At 50.4% G+C, this 16,689-nt stretch overlaps 2 protein-coding genes and 1 long non-coding RNA gene across 15 annotated transcripts in view; 1 reads left to right on the forward strand and 2 right to left on the reverse strand.

Annotated features, from left to right (window-relative positions):
* LOC116579305 overlaps positions 1-16,689 on the forward strand; it is a 64,115-nt gene that overhangs the window by 35,456 nt on the left and 11,970 nt on the right. The window contains exons 3-8 of one of the 6 annotated variants that reach the window (XR_004281214.1): positions 5,332-5,431; positions 6,660-6,980; positions 10,276-10,489; positions 11,995-12,105; positions 13,603-13,691; positions 14,980-15,121. Coding sequence is in view for 1 of the 6 variants with exons in the window: in XM_032324518.1 (XP_032180409.1) it covers positions 5,354-5,431; positions 6,660-6,980; positions 10,238-10,489; positions 11,995-12,051 (708 nt within the window). In the remaining 5 variants the exon portion in view is untranslated. Of the gene's footprint in view, positions 1-5,331; positions 6,577-6,659; positions 7,132-10,237; positions 10,490-11,994; positions 12,496-13,602; positions 13,692-14,979; positions 15,122-16,689 lie in introns of those variants that run through there. The other 5 variants (XR_004281218.1, XR_004281219.1, XR_004281216.1 and 2 more) reach the window with 5 other exon arrangements.
* On the reverse strand, positions 763-16,657 carry LOC116579319. The gene is made up of 2 exons (XR_004281222.1): positions 16,620-16,657; positions 763-1,630 (listed from the first exon to the last, which is right to left on the reverse strand). It is a non-coding gene; the product is annotated as an uncharacterized LOC116579319 (long non-coding RNA).
* LOC116579293 (T-cell-interacting, activating receptor on myeloid cells protein 1-like) lies at positions 2,130-14,364 on the reverse strand. 8 transcript variants are annotated; one of them, XM_032324491.1, is made up of 9 exons: positions 11,567-11,902; positions 11,092-11,382; positions 10,520-10,816; positions 5,628-5,672; positions 5,118-5,201; positions 4,988-5,015; positions 4,504-4,565; positions 3,837-3,874; positions 2,130-2,541 (listed from the first exon to the last, which is right to left on the reverse strand). In XM_032324491.1, exons 1-9 carry the CDS (start codon positions 11,670-11,672, stop codon positions 2,398-2,400), a joined length of 1,095 nt encoding a protein of 364 aa, XP_032180382.1. In that variant the 5' UTR covers positions 11,673-11,902; the 3' UTR covers positions 2,130-2,397. The 8 variants fall into 8 exon arrangements, 7 of the variants coding, with proteins under 7 accessions (XP_032180382.1, XP_032180383.1, XP_032180385.1 ...); XM_032324489.1 differs by lacking the exon at positions 11,567-11,902 and adding exons at positions 11,495-11,530; positions 14,092-14,362 and having other exon boundaries at positions 2,440-3,874; XR_004281206.1 differs by having other exon boundaries at positions 2,452-2,541; positions 3,260-3,874.

Here is a 16,689-nt window from a genome sequence, read left to right on the forward strand (position 1 = left end):
CTGATTTTATCTCTAGGTAGCAAAGTGTGTCTCTGCCACTTACAAATGTAAGTCCCCATCCACTTACATTTTGACCAACTTGAGTTCATGATGCAGGTGAACCAGTGTGCCAAACCGTGTTTGGTAAAATCCAGGCGGCAGGGGCAAGTTAACTAGAAATATGTAAAGTGAGGGCAGTGCGGTGGGCTCCCTTGTGCAAAGGCATAGAGGTGGGAGAGGCAGGGGCAAGGGTTGGGACCCAGCTTCTGGAACCCAGAAAACCATCGGAGGCTCCCCTAGCAGTGGTGCAGGTGCGTCCTCGTCTTGGGCTCAGTGTGTGGAGGGTGCACACGAGGGTTTCAGCGTTTTGGTTATCTGTTGCTCTAACAACCTTACCACCAATACAGTGGCTTCAGCCACACACCTTCACGATCTCGTAGTTTGTGAGGCCAGGAACCCAAGCACTGCAAGCAGGATCCCCCATGGGCTGCAGTCACCACTTCAGCCAGGGCTGGGGTCTGATCTGAAAGTTCAGCCGGGGAAGGATCGACTTCCGAGCTGCACTGCCGTTCTGACACCACCCACCCAGAGTCAGCACAGACTTCGTGGCTGAGGGTGCAGTGCCCACGAGACCTCCTCGCTGCAGACACGAGCCACAGGCTCGGGTGTTCCCAAGTCACCGGCAGCTCTGAGCTGATGTCCGAAAATACTGGAGGGTCCTGTACTCCTGTCAGGTGCATGAACTTGCTAGAACCACTCGAAGAATTCAAGAAAGCACTGTACTTATGATAATAGTTTTTATTATAAAGTATACAAATCAGGACCACCCAGCTGAAGAGACACACAGGGGAGAGTCTGGGAGGGCCCCCAAAGCGAAGCTTCCTATGTCCTCAGGATGCATCACCAGCAGGCAAGCTCCCCAAATGTCCCCAATTTTCATCAGGATTTCCTCTCACAGGTGTGATTGATTGACTCATTACCCACATGCCCAACTCTGTCTCCAGCCCCCTGTCATCCCCAGAGGTCAAGGCTGTAACCCTGTAATCACAGGGTTAGTCTTTCTGGCATCACCAGCCCTCATCCTGGGTTACCTCACTAACATAAACCCGGGTGTGGTACTAAGCGTCCACCGCAAAGAACAAAGATGCTTCTGCTATGCGAGAGGTTCCACGCACGTCACATGGAGATTACCTCCCAAGAACCAAGGACAAAGACCAGTCCGCTTCTTTATTATACAACGCAGGCCCACAGGCGTGCTAGCAGGGGTCGGTTCCTCCCTGGCTGGAGACTCTTCTCGGTTCCTGGCCCAGGGGGCTTCTCCAAAATGGGGAGCTCACATCATCGTGTGAGTGCACAGTCCAAACAGGCAGGAAGGAGCCTTCCGGCCAGGTGGTGGGTGTATCCTTTATCAACACGACTGCTGAAGTGACATCCCGTCTCCTTTGCTGTCTTCTGTCGGTTAGGAGCAAGTCTCTGAAACCAGGGGAGGGGATCACACAGGGGCACGGATACCAGGGGTGAGAATGATTGGAGGTCACAGGCCACAGTGGAGGCTCATCAAGCCCACAGATGTGTGTGGGGTTATGGGGGCAGTTCTGTGGAGAGGAGGGAGTGGGAGCAGAAGGGTGGCAGTCAAGAAAGGCACTGGGCACTTGAGAAGGAAGCAGGAAGTGGGACAACCCCTCTGGGAGATTGTTCAGAAGTGTCTCATGGAATGAAGCACACACCTGTTCTTTGACCCAGCCACCCCACTGTGTATAATCCAGGGAAAGGCCTGCGTACGCACCTGTGTATACAGAGATGTAGCTAAGAGCATTCGTGCAAGCTGACCCATGGAAGCCTCAGCCTGGAAACAACCCAGATGTCGTCCCACCAGAGAACAGATCGACAAATTGCGGCATGAACACACGATGGAGTAATACTCATCAGTAAAAAGGGAAGGAGGTACAGGGCGAGTAACTACATCCGGAATGAACCTCAGAAACAATGTCTTCATGTGGAAGCAGCCCGTGTGGAAGAGTGCACGTGGTGTCATGCGTGTGTGTGAGTTCATACGAGGAACGGGCCCAAATCCTCCAAGGAGATGCACGTCAGAAAAAGGAATGATCTCAGGGGAAGGGTGGTTAGCCAGAGAGTGGCACAAAGAAGCCTTCTGGAGTGCTAGAAATACTGTTTTTATTTGGACAGTGGTTATACCCAAGGGGATAGGTAGCAATATCCTATATATATACATATCTATTTACTTAGCAAAGTCTGTGTAGTTTTCTCTATGCAAATGATGCCTCTCGTTTAAAAATAAATAAATTTTTAGAAGAAGGAAACACGTCTTCATTGGAGATTTGAGGAAAGGGATTCCCATTCACCGAGTGCCTCAAGGGTCCTCTCTCCTTCATCCATCCCCTTGTTGGGGTCTCCTGGCTATGCCTTAAGAGTTGAGTACACACAGGCTTCCAGAGGCTGCTCTGTCTGGCTGGAAGGACGCTCGCTTAGGGCTCTGGTGTTCAGCTCAGCATAAGTCACTTCGTGGGGCTCCTCAGCTCTTGAGACCAGGGATGCTCTATCCTGAAGGGAAGCAAGGAGAAGAGGACCAAGTATTCCTGGGGAGGAGGTTGGTGATGAAGATTCAGCATTTGCGACAGCAGTGTGGTAGACAGCTGTGTTAGAAAGAGCCTCCTGTTCTTCGAGTCTTGGTGCATTCCCCTACCCTCTGGAAGGTTGGTGGGACCTAGGGGCATGCCTGTGTCCAACGGGATAAGTGAAAAGGATGGGCTGTCCTGTGCCTTCGTGTCCAAGACTAGGTGACGAAAGACAGGACTTCCCTCTTGTTCCCACCTATTTTCAGGTCGTTCGCTCATGCTGACCGAGCCAGCTGCTGTGTTACGAGCTGTCCTGTGGAAAGGCCCATGTGGCCAGGGTGGTCTCTGGTGGATAGCCAGTGAGGAACAGAACCCCGCCAGCCACCACCTGAGTGAGTGTGGAAACAAACGCTTTCTTACCGAAGCCTGAACCAGCCCTGGCCAACCCCTTGATCCCAGGCTGTGGGACCCAGCCTGAGCCACACCCAGATTCCCGACCTGCAGACCCCGCTGAGATGTAAGTGTTGCCCTCAGTCGTGTGTTTGGGACTGATTGGTTATGAAACCATAGATAATTCACACAAACAGCCGTCAGAGAGAGCGTTAATATGAAATGTCCGGAATAGGTCCGTCCTTAGGGACAGAAAGCTAGTGGTGGTCAGGGGCTTGGCCGGGGCAGGAGGTGGGCATGCAGACCGTGCTTACAGGTGTTTCCTCTGGGGTGATGAGAATGTTCTGGAACTAGATGATGGTGATTCTTGCCCAACATCATGAATACTCCAACAGTCGCTAAATTGTACTGATTAAATGGTGAATTTTGTGTTATGAGCATTTTGCCACAATTTTTAAAAAATTGGAGTGTAAATGCCAAAAGCAAGGGCTACTCCAGGCTGTTCTACGTGGCCACTTCACGGTCGGCGGCTGCCATATTTTCATAAATAGCTCGCAGATGTGCGGCACCTTGTTCCTTTTGCCCAGATGAAGACACAGAGGCTCAGGGTGGGAAGGTCACCGGCCCAGGATTGAAACAGATAGTTTATAATAACAGCAGCATCAACCCCATGTCAGGCGGGGGAAATATTCCCCGAAAGGACTCGTCATGGGATGGAGGTTCCCTGGTCAGAGAAACCACAGAAGATTTCAGACCAGATTCTCCTGGACAGTAGAGTGAGGGTAGGGGTGGAGGATGGCAGATGTGGAAACCACTAACAAAGCCGGAGGGAGGGAGTGATGGAGAGCCTGGGACTACGGGTGGAACAGGAATGGCCCAGGGGAGACTTACCAAGGCCAGAGAGCTGCTCGTCATAGCTGCGGACGGATCTGAGGGGGAAACATGGCACTGTTGCTTCATCCCAGGCACTGGGGGTTAAGTCTGCACACATACACCCACTCACATGCCCACTCACCGTACATACTCTCATGTGCACACACCTACACCCGTGTGTGCTCTCACACGCATGCACATGCATGTGCACACATGGACACTCAACACACACACACACACTCGAGTCATATGCACACAAACGTGCAAACCACACATGTACACATGCAGCACACACAACCACACATGCCTACACACATGCACACATGTGTGTATGCACACTCATACACCCACACGCACACAAATGTGCAAGCCACACATGTACACACATGCCCACACACATACATTCTCTCAATGCACATGTGTGTGCATGCACAAACACTCATACACACACCCACATGCACACAAAGGTGCAAACCACACATGTACAGCGTAGCACACTCGCACACACGTTCGCACATGCATGCTCTCGCATGTGTGCGCTCACATGTTCACACGCACACATGATCCCCGCACGCCTTCATGTGCACACTCGCATGCACGCTCAAATGCATGCGCACGTGAGCACAGGCCGCACACATGGACGTACACAGCACACCCATACAAGTATGCACACACGTGGACCCACCGCCATTCTCTTTCTCAGGCTGAGTACTTGTCCACACTTCTTCAGGTCCCTCAGAGTGGGAGCTAAAGGAAAGAAACCGAGTCGCATTGGAGGTAAAGGTAGTTGGAGTGAGACATTGGGATCATTGTGGGTAGGTGGAGGGAGGTGCCAAGCCAGATCATGTGTAAACCAAAGTCCCCCCACTTCCTGCACACTCTAACCCCCCTCTGTGGTCCCCACATAGTTCAGGTGCTCAGCCCAGTCTTGAGAGCTGGAAGTGGTTGGGGTCAGTGTGGTCCGTGAGGTAAGGACCCAAGGAAAGAATGCAGGGTGAGAAGTGGAGGGTGGTCGTAAGAAGAGAGGACATGGAGAGACACTTGGGAGGGTCGCTGGGGCTGGTTGGGGCCACATGAATTGTTGAGGGAAGAGAGAAGGTCTTGAGTAGTCAGGGCAGCAATGGAGGAAGCATTCAGTAGGGCTCATGGGATCTGCTGAGCAGCCCTACCGTTTGGTCACCTTCTGAGGAGCTGCCCCTGGGGACAAAAAAGAGACGGGATCAACCCCGTGGTGTTCCTTCCCCGTTCTGTTTCTCCCGTTTCCTCCCAAATATTTAGCTGTTGTTTTTCCGAACTCACCACACCGGGTGTATTTGCAGATGAGGAAGGCTCCAAGGAGGACGAGAAAGATGGAGATGACAATGAGGGTGATCCCAGGGGTCCCTGGGGAGAGGCGAGGGGTAAGAGGGCCCGCGGTCTCCTGAGACATGTTCTGGTGCCTCAGTGTGTCTACCATCGATCAAGTTCCTACCCACGCGCCGGAGAGCTCACTACATTATGTTCATACCTACAGGTCTCCTGGAAGAGAGACAGCGATGCCCATTTTACAGATGCAGAAGTTGCACATCAGAGGGTTGAAGTACCATTTCCAAAGTGGCCCAGCTACCGAGGAGGTAGAGCTGTGCCTGTGATCCTCCCCACCTCGAAAGACCTTGCACTGAGCCACAGCCTTCAGGCACCACCAGAAGACAGACATCCTCCCGAATGGATGGGAGGATGACTCGTGGGTGGAATGGAGTCGTGGCTTCGCAAGGACATCTCATCCCGCAGGTGGATGAGTGCATATCCCGGGAAGCTCTGCTCTCTTACCTATTCCTGTTCCCACCGTCTTGGGACGCTTCGTTTCAGTTTTATCTAGAAGACAGAATTCTTTATTCAGGTTTTCAATTTAAACAAATTAAAATAAAATTTCAAACTCTATACATTATTTACAAAGGCATGCCCATGTAGTAAAAAAATATATATAAAACTATGCACAGAAATAACATGAACTTCAGGGCAGAAGGTTCTACTGGGAAGGGGGAAAATCATGGGATTAATGTTGAGAAGGAAAGAGGACTCTCTTTTTAAAAATCTTTATTTGTGGAAAGAAAACAGCTTGGAACAAATATGACAAACTATAAACAAGTCTAACTCCAGGCTGTGGATATGGGACTATCTGTTATTTGATTGTTACTTCTATTAGGCAATATTTTTCAGATTTCTCAAAAGAAAGGAAATTCTTATCAGGTCTCTTGTTGGGTCATGGGAGGGTTTGCTGAGTTTTGGGTCTATCTAGGGAACAGAACAGAAAGAAAAGGCAAGTGTATTTGGAAGTGTCCGGACCCCACTCAGGGACCCCAAGACTCACGGGTGGCGGGTGTGATAGTGAAATTTCTGTGTCAACTTGACTAGGCTACAGTACCCAGTTACTTGGTCAAATACCAGTCTGGACCGGTTGCCAGGAAGGTGACCCCAGAAACTAATATAATGCTGCATGTTCACTACACTGGAGTTAAAATAAAAGAAATGCAATCTTAACTAAAATTCATTTTTAAAAACAGACGTAATTAACACTAAGTCAGGAGAGTGTAAGTAGAGCAGATTATTCCCCATAATATGGGTGGTCCTCATCCAATCAGTTGAAGGCCCAAAGAGAAAGACCGATCTCCTTTGAGGATGAAGGAATTCTGCTTCCAGCTGCCCCCAGACTCAGCATCAGCTCTCTTCCACGTGTCTACTCTGCCGACCACATGAGTTGCCTGGGGACGCACAGCTAGTGAGTAGCAGAGCCAGGGGTGGGACTCCCACTAATCTGATGATACTCACCATGTCACTCTTCATTGCCTTTACCATCCACAGCTGTGCTGGCTGCGAGTGGACCAAAGCAGAAGAAGCACATCCCTGAGACCATCTGAAGACCCCACCTCCTCCCCCAGCCTCATGCTTCAAAAAAGGCAGCAGGCCTGGGATGTGTGCTCACTCCGGGCCACTGTGTCCTCTGTTCCGGATGGTATCACCCGCAGCTCTTCGCCTCTGTCCTACGGAGCCACACCATCAAGAAGTGGGACAGTTGGACTCAACCCCCTCCTGTCTACTCACTCTCTCCTCCTGCCCCTGCCAGCTGCCTTCTGCTCTCTGCAAACCAGAGACTGCACTGATCTCATTCCAGCTTCAGAGATGGTGAGTAAACCCCACAAATCATCAGGATCCTAGGGTCTGGCTCTGAAGAAATCACTGGGAAACTGGAGACAAACCATACTTCGGAATAAAAGGGAAAAAACCTGGAACACCACAAGTGACTTTGAAGGAAGGCAACGATGCCAGTATTCTGGTAGGTGGTTTCTGGAACAACTGCTGGTCTCGGGCACATAGTTTAAGTAAACAGAGGCTTCAGGAATTGGAGAAGAGTGTGGTCTCCACTCTCAAAATCCCTGCAGACACTCTGGTGTCTAGCTGGAGACCAGACAGAGGGTCTGGAGCAGGGTTGCTCGACTTGAGCGCCATCAATTTTCAGAGGCTCTTGGTGGGGAGGGGTCCTGGGCATCCTGGGGTGTTTTGCGGCTTCCATGGTCTCAACCTCCTAGATGCGGGGAGCATCCTCTATCCCCCATCCCCAGCGGTGACCACCAGAAATGCCAGAAGGGCTCATGAAAGGCTCTGGCGAATCCCAGAGGGAAACTCTTGGGCCCCATTTGCAGTAATCTGTCCCTGCACCTGTATCCAATCATCTCCGTGCCAAACACCCCCCTCCCCACAGATGACACCCTCCTGTCTTCCTCAGCCTGTTGCCCCTGGTGACGATTGTCAGGGTTTGAATGGGGGCTGAAGGAACATGGGAAGGGTGGCGAGTGGGCGTGATGACAGCTTCTTGGGTCCCTCCAGGTAAGCCGTTCTGTCGCTCACGTACTCAGGCTAGGGGCAGCCTGTGGATGACCATCACGCAAGAAACTCAGAAAGTTCCTTATACACCAAGGATCAAGAAGAGAACCAAAAAAGTGATTCACCAGTCATTGAATACCCCGAAATTATTTAAAATTTCTGCCTTCTGCAGAGAGCAGGTCCAGCCTACCATATTTTTCTTCCAATTTTGTCTCTTTGAGCGTTGTGTCTTGAAAAGACCATCTCCTCTGTGCTTAGCCTTGTCACATGCAACAGAGCTGAGTTAGAGACACAGATGGGCACCCTTGGCCTTTTTAGACCCTGGAAGACCTCAGGTCATGTAATGCTCCACTGATATTTGTAAGTCACTATAACGGTGAAGATATTTGCCATCAGCTTTTGCAGTGTACGCACATTCTCTGTTTCCTGGAAAGTCTCCCACTAGGAGTGCAGCTCTGAGCAGAGCTGCTCTGGCATGCAGAGAGAGAAGTTCTGGGCGTTCATAATGACAATAATGGGAAAGACTTAGATGATACTTGCCGTCCACCAGATGCAGTTTAGAAAGGAGTTAGGTAAATTAACTCCTCAAAATCTCAGCTCTGAGGCCCTTGTGTATGTGCTACTATCAATCCCATTCAACAGGGACAGAAGCTGAGGCAGAGGCTAAGTAATCTGAAGGCAGATAGCTTGTTAACGAGCTAAAATCCAAACCCTTGTAATTATTTGCAAAACAAGAGAGGGTACACAGCCTTCCAGGCAGGGGGGCCATCTACCCAAGTGGCAGGTGCTGTCCCTGGTCAAGTGGCTATGGTTGTTAGACTGGTCTTCCCTTTCTCCTGATTACCTGACTTCTCCCTGGGGCGGCGGGGCGGGGGGGGGGGGGGATGTCCTTCACATTGACCTGGAAGACAACAGAGTAGCTGGGTCTTAGATGCAGGGAAGGGGTCTCTAGGCACGTGGAATTCCCTGCCTGGGCTCCAAGGCCTGACCCTGGGGTAGAGAGAAAACTTCTCCTTCACCTGCTGCTGCCCATGGTCTCCAGATCAGCATCGGGACCTTGGAATTTTCTTGCTCTGGCCAGGGCTCTATAATTCTGTAGCAAACAGCTTTGCTGAGCACTCACCCTCATTAGACATCTTAGTCCCCTTGGGCTGATCTAATGGCATGCCACAGGCTGGGAGCGGGGCAGGTGAACGAGAGACATCTTTCTCTCACAGATCTGGAGACTAGAAGTCTGAGATCAGGGTGCCAGCATGGTCCACGGGTGGGAGCGGGGCTCTTCTGGGTGGCAGAAGGGGACAAGGGAGCTTCTGGGGTCTCCTTTAATAAGGGCACTAGACCCATAATGAGGGCTCCACACTTATGATCTAAACAGCTCCCAAAGGCCCCGCCTCCAGTGCTGTCCCGTTAGGTGTTAGGATTTCAACATGAAACTGTGGAACACACAACTTTTGTGTTCTCTGCCCTGTGCTGATATGACTGGTCATCCTTTCAGGACTAGGGAGCTCAGCCCCCATCTAGGAGGAGGCCTGGTTCCTAATGGTCTCTCTTCCTCCCCTTGTCCTGGACAAACTGAGTCATCAAAAATAGCCCTCATACACAAGGGTCAGGAAACGTCCCACTCCTGAACAAACCAGCAGAATCCTTGTGCACTGTCAGTCGCAATGTAGAACCGTGTGGCCATTCGGAAAAACAGTATGATGGTGGGTCCCCAATGAAGGGAGAACCATCCTACGATCCAGCAATCCCGTTTCTGCATAAACATCTGGAAGAACTGATAGCCACTTGGTGGCCAGGAGGTGACAGGCCAGTAGCCAAATAGGTGGAAAGGACCCAAACGTCCATTAGCTGATGACAAGGTAAGTGAAATGTGGTCTGTCCCTAAAATGGGACATTCTCAGCCTCAATAAGGAAGGAAATCCAGCTACATGCTGAATGTATGGGTGAGCCTTGAGAATGTATTTTGGAGTGAGAAAGGCCAATCCCAGAAAGACGAGTAGTGTATGATCCCAGTGATGTGAGGTTCCTGGATTAGTCAGATGCATTGAGACAATGTAGGATGGTGGGAGCCAGGGGCTGGGGGCCGGTGGGTACAGAGAGGCTGTCTGATGGGGACAGAGTTTCAGTTCTGCAAGACGAAGGGCTTTGTGGAGGCAACTGGTGTAGGTGCACTACTACTGAGCTGTGCACTTGAAAATGAGGTGGTAACTGTTACCTTATGCACTTTTGCCATAACTTGTAAAAAATCAGGTGTCTTGAAAGAAAGGGCTTGGCGGGAAGAGAAAAGCTCGACTCAGCTAAGCTAAAAGGCAGGAGTGCTGGAGTCCCAATGAAAATGGAACACAGATCTTCCTGGAGTTTGCGAGTCCTTCTCAAGAAGATGCTCCTGGGCTCTGTTATTCTCTCCCTCCTCCTATGCCTTTTTGCTAGAATCTCCACCCACATAACCCCAGGAGGTGTCATTCACACTTAAGTCTAAATGAATTGTGCCTTGCCCAGGAGAGGAGTGATGGTTTTGTGGCTACATCTTATTTGCCTAGGGGGGTCAATTATTGCAGATCTCCCCTCACCCCGAAGGCTGCTCCCCCTCACCCAGAGCACATGTGGCCACCTACAGTGGGAAGCCCTCAACCAGCCTCTCCACCTTCTGTGCTCCATCTTGGCAGAAGATCCTCCATACTGTTCTGCAGAATCCCAGCCCTCCCTTGGTTCTTTCTCAAGATTTCTCCAAGCTGCAGAGTCTCATGGAGACAGACTGTGCCCACACCGCACTCCCTCAGGTCCCAGCTTCTCAGCAGCAGATAATCCAGGTATGGTCCACCCAGCAGTATAAACCTCACCTGTCACCCAGATCTCCAGATGATCGCTGGGCTCGGAGGCCCAGAAAGGAGCACTGGTCTGGAAGTACACACAGCTGTAGTTCCCAGTGTCACCAGCTGTCACATTCTGGAGGGAGAAGTCTGTCTCCTTCTTTACTGGACCCTGGAGCTGAACTGTCCCTGCTGCTCCCACCTTCAGTAGAGCAAACATTATAGTCTCATAAACATTGGCTGGCGTCTGGCACCTCAGGGTCACGGTGTCTCCTGTGGTCACCTCACTCCTTTGGTGGGCTTGCAGGGAAGGTTTAAGAAAACTTCCTGGAAGAGAAGGAGGGCTCCAAGGTCATGGGGAGAAGCCCTGCATCCCCCACCCACCCTTGTTCTCCTGGCAGGGGTTCCCGCCACGTGGGGGAAATGACAGATCCCTGATCTCACCCTCTTTCCACTCTGACTACGGGAAGGCAATTTCCCCTTCAAGCCCTGGCTCTTTCTGTTCTGTGTCTCTCCGTCTCCCCTTGCCCCCTCCTTCCCTCTGTTCCTCCCCCACACCTGTCCCTGCAAGACCCTGTGTCCCTCCAAGGCACCCTCCTCACCTGTCACCAGTAGTAGGAGGATGTCACTGGGCTTTGAACGTGTGTGCGGAGCCCGCTGTCTGTAGTAGTCACAGGTGTACGCTCCAGCATCGCTGGGTTGTAGTTCAGTGAGTTGAAATTCAGCCAGCCCATCTGTGGGAATCCATGATCGCACAGACTCCAAAGGAACTTTTCCCTTTCTGAGAACAAAGTTGACATTCTTGGTAGAAGTCTGGCATTGCAGCGTCACATTACTCCAGCGAGGCATCACCAAGCTGGGCCAGGCCCTGAGGGAGGGCTTGGGAAGGGACTCTGGAAGGAAGCAGAGATCAGGATGGAGTTTGGTGCCCTTGTCTGCTCCCGGGAAACCCCTTGAAGGAAAGAGAAGTGATACGGGAAGTTTGGAGAGTCTGAGGGAACTCACCGTCAGTCCCCCTGCTTCCTTGGTCAGCACACAGCCCTGCAAGAGAACCGTCCATGAGCCACGAGCACCCGCCTGGAGCCTGTTCCGCGGGGCCTCCCGGGGGCTGCCGCTGAGAAGGGATCCCTGTCATCACAGTCAGCAGCAGTCCTAGCCTCCTGCCAGAGAACCCATCTAGCATGAGTGCTGGTTTGCCCTTAAGCTAATTTCCTGGGGCTGCTGGTGTCTCAAGGTGTCACAAGTTTAGTGACTTATGACAACACGGATTTCTCATCTTGCCATTCTGTGGGTTAGGAAAGCCCAACAACACAAGTCCCACTGGCTTCAACCAGGGTATCTTCAGGGCTGCGTTCCTTCTGGGGGCTCTAGATGACAACCCATTTTCTGGCCTTCTCCAGCTTCTAGAGATGCCCACACATCTTGGTGGCTCCCTCTGCCTCTGCCTCTACAAGTAGCAGTGGTTGGTGCATTGACACCCTCTTCTGCCTCTTTCACTGCTCTAGGGACCCTGTGGTTACACTGTGACCACTCAGATAATCCGGAAGAGCCTCCTCCTTTAAGACCAGCTGATAAGCAACTTCAGTTCCACCTGCCACCTTGCATTTCCTTACGTGGTAAGTTCCAGAAATAATGAGTTCCCAAATTTCTCTCTGAACACAACAGCATAACCATCTGAGTCAACCAAGAGTGAAGGAAGGCGGTGGCGAGATCCCTGCCCTATGAGAAGGGACAAATAGCTCCCGAGAACTCAGTCCTTTGCATGGAGAAGCTTCTGTCTGCCCCCTGGGGAAGGCCTAAATGCATTCCTGATGTTAGGTTTGGCCATGAGTCCTCTCTTTGGTGCCCCAGAGTCAATCTCAAAAATCTAAGATTGGTATTACCAGGAAGGGTGAGGTGCATGTTCCCCACCTTTCCCCTCTGGTGGCCTTACTTTCAGATCTAGACCAAACTGATCCTAAGTGAGGTCATACAGTATTTGTCTTTCTCTGCCTGCCTTGTTTCACTTCAGGTCACACCCTCAAGGTCCATCCATGTTGTCACAAATGGCAGGATTTTCTTCCTCCTCGTGGCTGAATAATATCCCATTATACATACAGACCACATCTTCTATAACCGTCTGTCCATGGATGGACACTGAGGTCATTTCTACGTCTTGGCTGCTGTGAATAACGCTGCAGTGAACATGGGGACACAGACCTCCCTTCAATTTCCTCTTTTCATTTCCTTTAGATATATAACCCCAAAGTGGGGCTGATGATCATATGGCAGTTCTACTTTTAGCTTTTTAAAAAATTATTATTAGAAAGAGAGCAACAGCATGAGCACATAGGGAAGGGGCAGAGGGAGAGAGAGAATCCCAAGCAGGCTCTGCACTCAGTGAGGACCTGACCTGGGGCTCAGTCTCATGACCCTGGGATCATGACCTGAGCCAAAATCACAAGTCAGGTCCCCAACCAACTGAGCCACCCAGGCACCCCCACTTTGAACTTTTTGAGGAACCTCCATACGGTCTTCTGCAGGGCTGCACCGGTTTTCATTCCCACCGCCAGTGCATGAGTCCCTATTCCCCATGTCCTCACCAACATGTCTTGCCTCGTGGCTTCTTGGTGAGAGCCATCCTGACAGGTGTTGGATGGTAAGTAACAAAGACCACACAAACCACAGAGCCTGTCTATGAGGCCCTCTACAGGAGAAGGTTGTTAGCCCCCACTAAGATCACTGGATCCACGGTTCATTTACTTTCTTGAGGTTGTTCTAATCGCGACTCCCTTCATCCACCCTCCAGATAGTTCCACCCCCATGTCCCCAAAATAGGACCTTTTTGATTCCTTCATAGGAACCAGTGGAAAACTATGATATCTTTGGCACTGTGCGGACCAGAATTTGAATTCACCTTCTCTGCTTAGAACCTGAGTGACCCTGGCACATACGTCAGCTGTGACTATCAGATTCCTTGAATGCAGTATGGTCAAGAGAACTATTTGGGAGACTTTTTCTAAGAGATGGAAGGTGACTTCAGGTCATACAATGACGGGAGAGGAAGGGTCACTGAGCCTGTGTGAGAAAGTCTCTCTTCTCTGTTCTTGGTTCTCTCTTGGATCCCATGGAAGAATATCACAGCCAGCTGCTTGATGGAAGCTGGCTTCCCAGAATCACTGCCTCTTCTCAGAAACAGGACCCAGGAAACCATGGACCAGAGGTGATCAGGGTCTGTTTTTGATGAGGGACACTGATTTTCCACTAATAGAAGTGTTTTACAGGTTTTCTTTTAAAATAGAGTTGAGTACAAAAATAATAATATAAAAACCTGGGAAATTTGAAGAGGAAGATCACGTGGGAAAGAATACAGCGATCACGTACATAGAGGAAAATGTCATGGGGGAAGTTCAGGGATGACTGAGTTTGGGGAAACGGGAGAATGTGTGTAAAGCACCCAACACCTCTCCTTGCACCTAATTTGCATTCAGGGAATGGAAGGTTCTAGCCTGTGTTTATTCACCCCACACCATTACCCACCCCACAAGCCCCACCAACTCCAGCTGCTACCGCAGCCCAGCCCCACCCTTCCAGTAGCCGCCCCCCGCCCCCTGACAACATACCAGTGCAGAGCAGAACCAGCAGCTGGGACATCATGGTGGCACCCACAAGCTTCTTCCAAGGATCTTCCGTCAGTCTTTTTGTCGGTGAGAAGCCAAGATGTTGTCTTGACTCCAGGACGTGCAGGAACAGCTTTGCCCCTGGTGTTTCAATCCTCCACTCTGCACACCCCGTTTCTGTCTTCTAGACTCTATCCGGAAATGACTGTTGCAACACGCTCTCAAGCCACTTCCCATGGGCTTGACACACTGAGTCCTCCCAAAAGCACAGAAGTCAGTCACCCACTTCTAGGGCATAACCATGAATATGCAAAACATGGGAGATGGGGCCAGTGGGACCCCAATCACCATCATCCCCTTCCGCACAGTGACAGCAAATACCTGGGCTCCCAGTGATCCAGAATAAGAACTACATTTCTTTCGAGGCACTGGGTGGCTGAGTCATTTGGGCATCTGACTCTTGGGTGCAGCTCAGGTTGTGATCTCAGGGTCGTGAGATGGAACCCTATGTTGGGCTCTGCACTCAGTGGGGAGCCTGATTCTCTCTCTCCCTCTTCCTCTGCCCATCCCTTCAAATAAATCTTAAACAAACAAACAAACAATAATTCTCTCCTTCAGGAAACTGTGGGCCCTTTTGGTCACAGGATGAGAGTAAAGTGACGTGCACAACTTCTGGGTAATGTCCCAGGGACGCTGAGGGCAGCAATGGGGTCAGAGCTGAGGGCAAAGAGGTGGGAAGTCGTAGGGCATCAGGGAGCGGTGGGGATCCAGGAGAATGTGGCAACAGCCCTATAAAAAGAAGGTAAGACAGAAGAACCCTCACTGGCAGGCAGGACACGATGGGAACTATCTCCTCCGTGAAATCTCTTCTGTGAAATCCCCTGTCATTAGGTCTCGGGTGGAAGGGGGCTCTTCAGGAGAACTCGAGGAGCTGTATTCTACATCTAGTGGTGGTGTAGACAGTGAGAGACAACCCAGATGGCCGACCCAGGCGACGGGCAGGGGCTGATGTGCACATGGAAAAATCTAGAAGGTAAATCTAGTTTACTTAAAGTGTTTTTCTCTGGGTAGTAGAATCGTGCTCTATATTTTTTTGTTCCTTTTGCTTATATGTGCTTTCTAAATTGGCTGAAACTGATAAGTTAATTTTACCCCATTAGATGTTACTGAAATTTAAGCCTTTAGAAATTTTAAGTGAGGTGTTGTGGGATGAAAAAACTCAAAGTTTAAAAAAGAAGTGAATTCTTGTAAAGCTTAGAATCTGGGACTGCTGGATTTAGGGACAGATACAAGAACTTCCACAGAACCATGCAGATGGGGCAGACATATCTCTTCCCAAAACCTCACTGAAACACAGTAAAGGGATTCATTAGGAGGGCAAAAGCTAAGAAGGAAGAAAGGGAATGAGGAAGGAGCAAATGTAGGACAAGAAATGTTGATACAATTACAGGAACTGGAAAAGAAGCAGGTGCATGCCTTCCATGGGGCACCAAAAAGCAAAGTCACAACCCCTGACTCTGAGGCTTTACTGCAGCTCGAAAACAGAATTAAATTAATCACCGACTAGCAATTCCGCTTCTGGGCGTATATTCAGAAGGACTGAAAGTAGAATCTTAAAGATATACTTCTCCATCCCTGTTCACAGTACACGAGGTAGAGACAACCCAAGTGTCCACTGATGAATAAACAGACAAACAAAATGTGGTCTATACACACAATGGAATATTATTCAGCCTCTGAAAGGAAAGGCATTCTGACACCTGCCACAAGGGGGGTGAACATTATGTTCAACGAAATGAGTCAGACACAAAAAGACAAATACCGTACGAATCCCTTCAATGAGGTCCGTAGAGCAGTCAGATTCGTAGAGACAGAAGGTAGACAGTGGAACCAGGGTTTGGGGGAGGGGAGTGGGAGGCATGGTTTGATGGGCACAGAGTTCTAGCTGTGCAGCACGAGGAGATCTGTGGACAGTGGTGGTGGCTGCTCAACGGGTGAATGTACTTAGTGTCATGGACCCATGCATCTAAACATGGCTGAGATGGTGCACGTTCTGTGTAGTTGGTTTTTTTTTTTTTTTAAGATTTATTTATTTATTTATTTGACAGAGAGAGAGAGAGAGAGAGAGATCACAAGTAGGCAGAGAGGCAGGCAGAGAGAGAGGGAGAAGCAGGGTCCTTGATGAGCAGGGAGCCTGATATGGGGCTTGATCCCAAGACCCTGGGATCATGACCTGAGCTGAAGGCAGATGCTTAACCCACTGAGCCACCCAGGTGCCCCCATGTTATGTTTACAGCAGTGTTTAAAAAGGAAAAATTCCAGGAGCCTGGCTGGCTTAGTGGGTTAAACGTCTGCCTTCAGCTCAGATCATGATCTCAGGGTCCTGGGATCGAGTCCCGTATTGGGCTCCCTGTTCAGTGGAGAGCCTGCTTCTCCCTCTCCCTCTGCCTCTCCCCTGCTCATGTGTTCAGGCATACTCACTCTCTCAAATTAAAAAAAAAAGAGATCTTAAAAAAAAAAAAAAAAAAGACTGGGGCGCCTGGGTGGCTCAGTGGGTTAAAGCCTCTGCCTTTGGCTCAGGTCATGGTCCCAGGGTCCTGG

Source organism: Mustela erminea, chromosome 19, assembly GCF_009829155.1.
Source record: "Mustela erminea isolate mMusErm1 chromosome 19, mMusErm1.Pri, whole genome shotgun sequence".
Classification (NCBI taxonomy): domain Eukaryota; kingdom Metazoa; phylum Chordata; class Mammalia; order Carnivora; family Mustelidae; genus Mustela; species Mustela erminea.